This window comes from Phyllobates terribilis, unplaced genomic scaffold (genome assembly GCF_046119375.1).
Source record: "Phyllobates terribilis strain yellow unplaced genomic scaffold, ASM4611937v1 Scaffold_1__5_contigs__length_1240528914, whole genome shotgun sequence".
NCBI classification, from domain to species: Eukaryota; Metazoa; Chordata; class Amphibia; order Anura; family Dendrobatidae; genus Phyllobates; species Phyllobates terribilis.
In genome coordinates, this window is record NW_027362761.1 from 814,206,594 (window position 1) to 814,207,953 (window position 1,360).

General features: G+C 40.8%; 1 protein-coding gene across 1 annotated transcript; it reads right to left on the reverse strand.

The window, feature by feature from the left end:
* Positions 1-442: 442 nt before the first annotated feature.
* Positions 443-1,156, reverse strand: LOC141171539 (C-X-C motif chemokine 10-like). The gene is made up of 3 exons (XM_073655222.1): positions 1,057-1,156; positions 852-975; positions 443-757 (listed from the first exon to the last, which is right to left on the reverse strand). Exons 1-3 carry the CDS (start codon positions 1,115-1,117, stop codon positions 670-672), a joined length of 273 nt encoding a protein of 90 aa, XP_073511323.1. The 5' UTR covers positions 1,118-1,156; the 3' UTR covers positions 443-669.
* Positions 1,157-1,360: the final 204 nt, after the last annotated feature.

Consider the following 1,360-nt stretch of genomic DNA (forward strand, 5'->3'; position numbering starts at 1 on the left):
GCTTCTGGGCCTGAGGACCTGAAATCCCCTGCCTGACGGATTCTGCTGCTGGGTAGAAGTTAGTCCCCACAGCCTCGGACTCCGGGTCCGGTAAAGAATCTTCTTAGTCAGGGCGAGCTCTTTAGCTGCCAGCCCCTGACTCCTTGTGACTCTGCTGCTTCCTATGCTGCTCTTGTCTCTACTCTTCCTGGACTCACTAACCCTGCCTCAGCCCCGGGTTTATACAGGGGAAGTTCTTCCCCTCCCAAGGCTGGGCAGGAGGTGTGGCATGCACAGGATCCCTGACCAAAGGACCTCCCACCTGCTCTCAGACGTAATATCTCTATCACTGTGACAACCAGACCCCTGGGGTGTCACATATAAATACACATGTTTTTACACAAAATACATTTACTGCTTATACTTTCTTGGGAACATGGAACAGCTATTTTCATCAGCCCCGTAGAAGTGAATGGTGTGCTTATTGAACATGTGCACCATTACTCTATTCAAACAGTAGACTTTTCATATGTGGGGGTATCAACGCTCAAATCTCTAGAGATCATAAGATCATACACCCATCATTTAGATAGGTGATGATGAATATATTTATTTGGAAAAACACTTTAAGTCACAGAGGAAGTTTTAAAATATTTCACAAAAATCACATTCTTTATGAAACATTGACACTTACCTATTTCTTCCTCCCAAAAGAGCCTTTACTTCTTTCAATTCAGGATTGACACATATTGGAAGACTTCGGTTTTTTAAAGTTGCGCTGTTAAAAGGGAAACAACAATAAGCATAAAAAAAACCTTTGTATAAGGTAGTGTTAGTGTAAATGTGCACAAAAACTTTAGGCATCTACTTACATATGTTCAATATTATCACATGTGGAACTTCTAGGGTAAATCTCCAACTTTTCCATTGCCTTTATGTTAAGCTTGTCTGAAAATTTTGTGCACAGACAGCGACTTCCTCGAGGTACAGCAGCTCCTAGGAAAGGAATATTAATAAGTGATCATCCAGACATAATGCAATAATAGTAGATAGTCATATAACTTTATATTACTGTACCTTGTATTAGAGTAGCGGATAACAGCACAGCGCAGATGATGGCAGCAATCTTGCAGTCCATAATAAGTGGATTAAGTATCTTGTGAGCTGGTAATGTAGACACTACAGGAGTAGGACCTGACCGTATATATAGATCTTTAATGCTTTGCGTCATCAGAAGTGGGAAATCCTGACTACCTCAATTTCCTTCACATCATATCAACTTAGAAGAAGAGAAAGTACAATTCAAGACTTTCTTCAATCTAAATAAAACTCATTGCTTAGGAGTTCCATATCCTTGTTTGGGCTACACTTCCTCCTTTGT

What these genes read in the sequence shown, in the direction of transcription:
- LOC141171539 (XM_073655222.1), bottom strand. Translation starts at nt 1,117, where the DNA reads ATGGACTGCAAGATTGCTGCCATCATCTGCGCTGTGCTGTTATCCGCT. An exon ending in ATCCGCTACTCTAATACAAG is followed by an intron (nt 976 to 1,056) that starts GTACAGTAATAT and finishes TTCCTTTCCTAG; the next exon opens with GAGCTGCTGTACCTCGAGGA. An exon ending in TGTGATAATATTGAACATAT is followed by an intron (nt 758 to 851) that starts GTAAGTAGATGC and finishes CCCTTTTAACAG; the next exon opens with CGCAACTTTAAAAAACCGAA.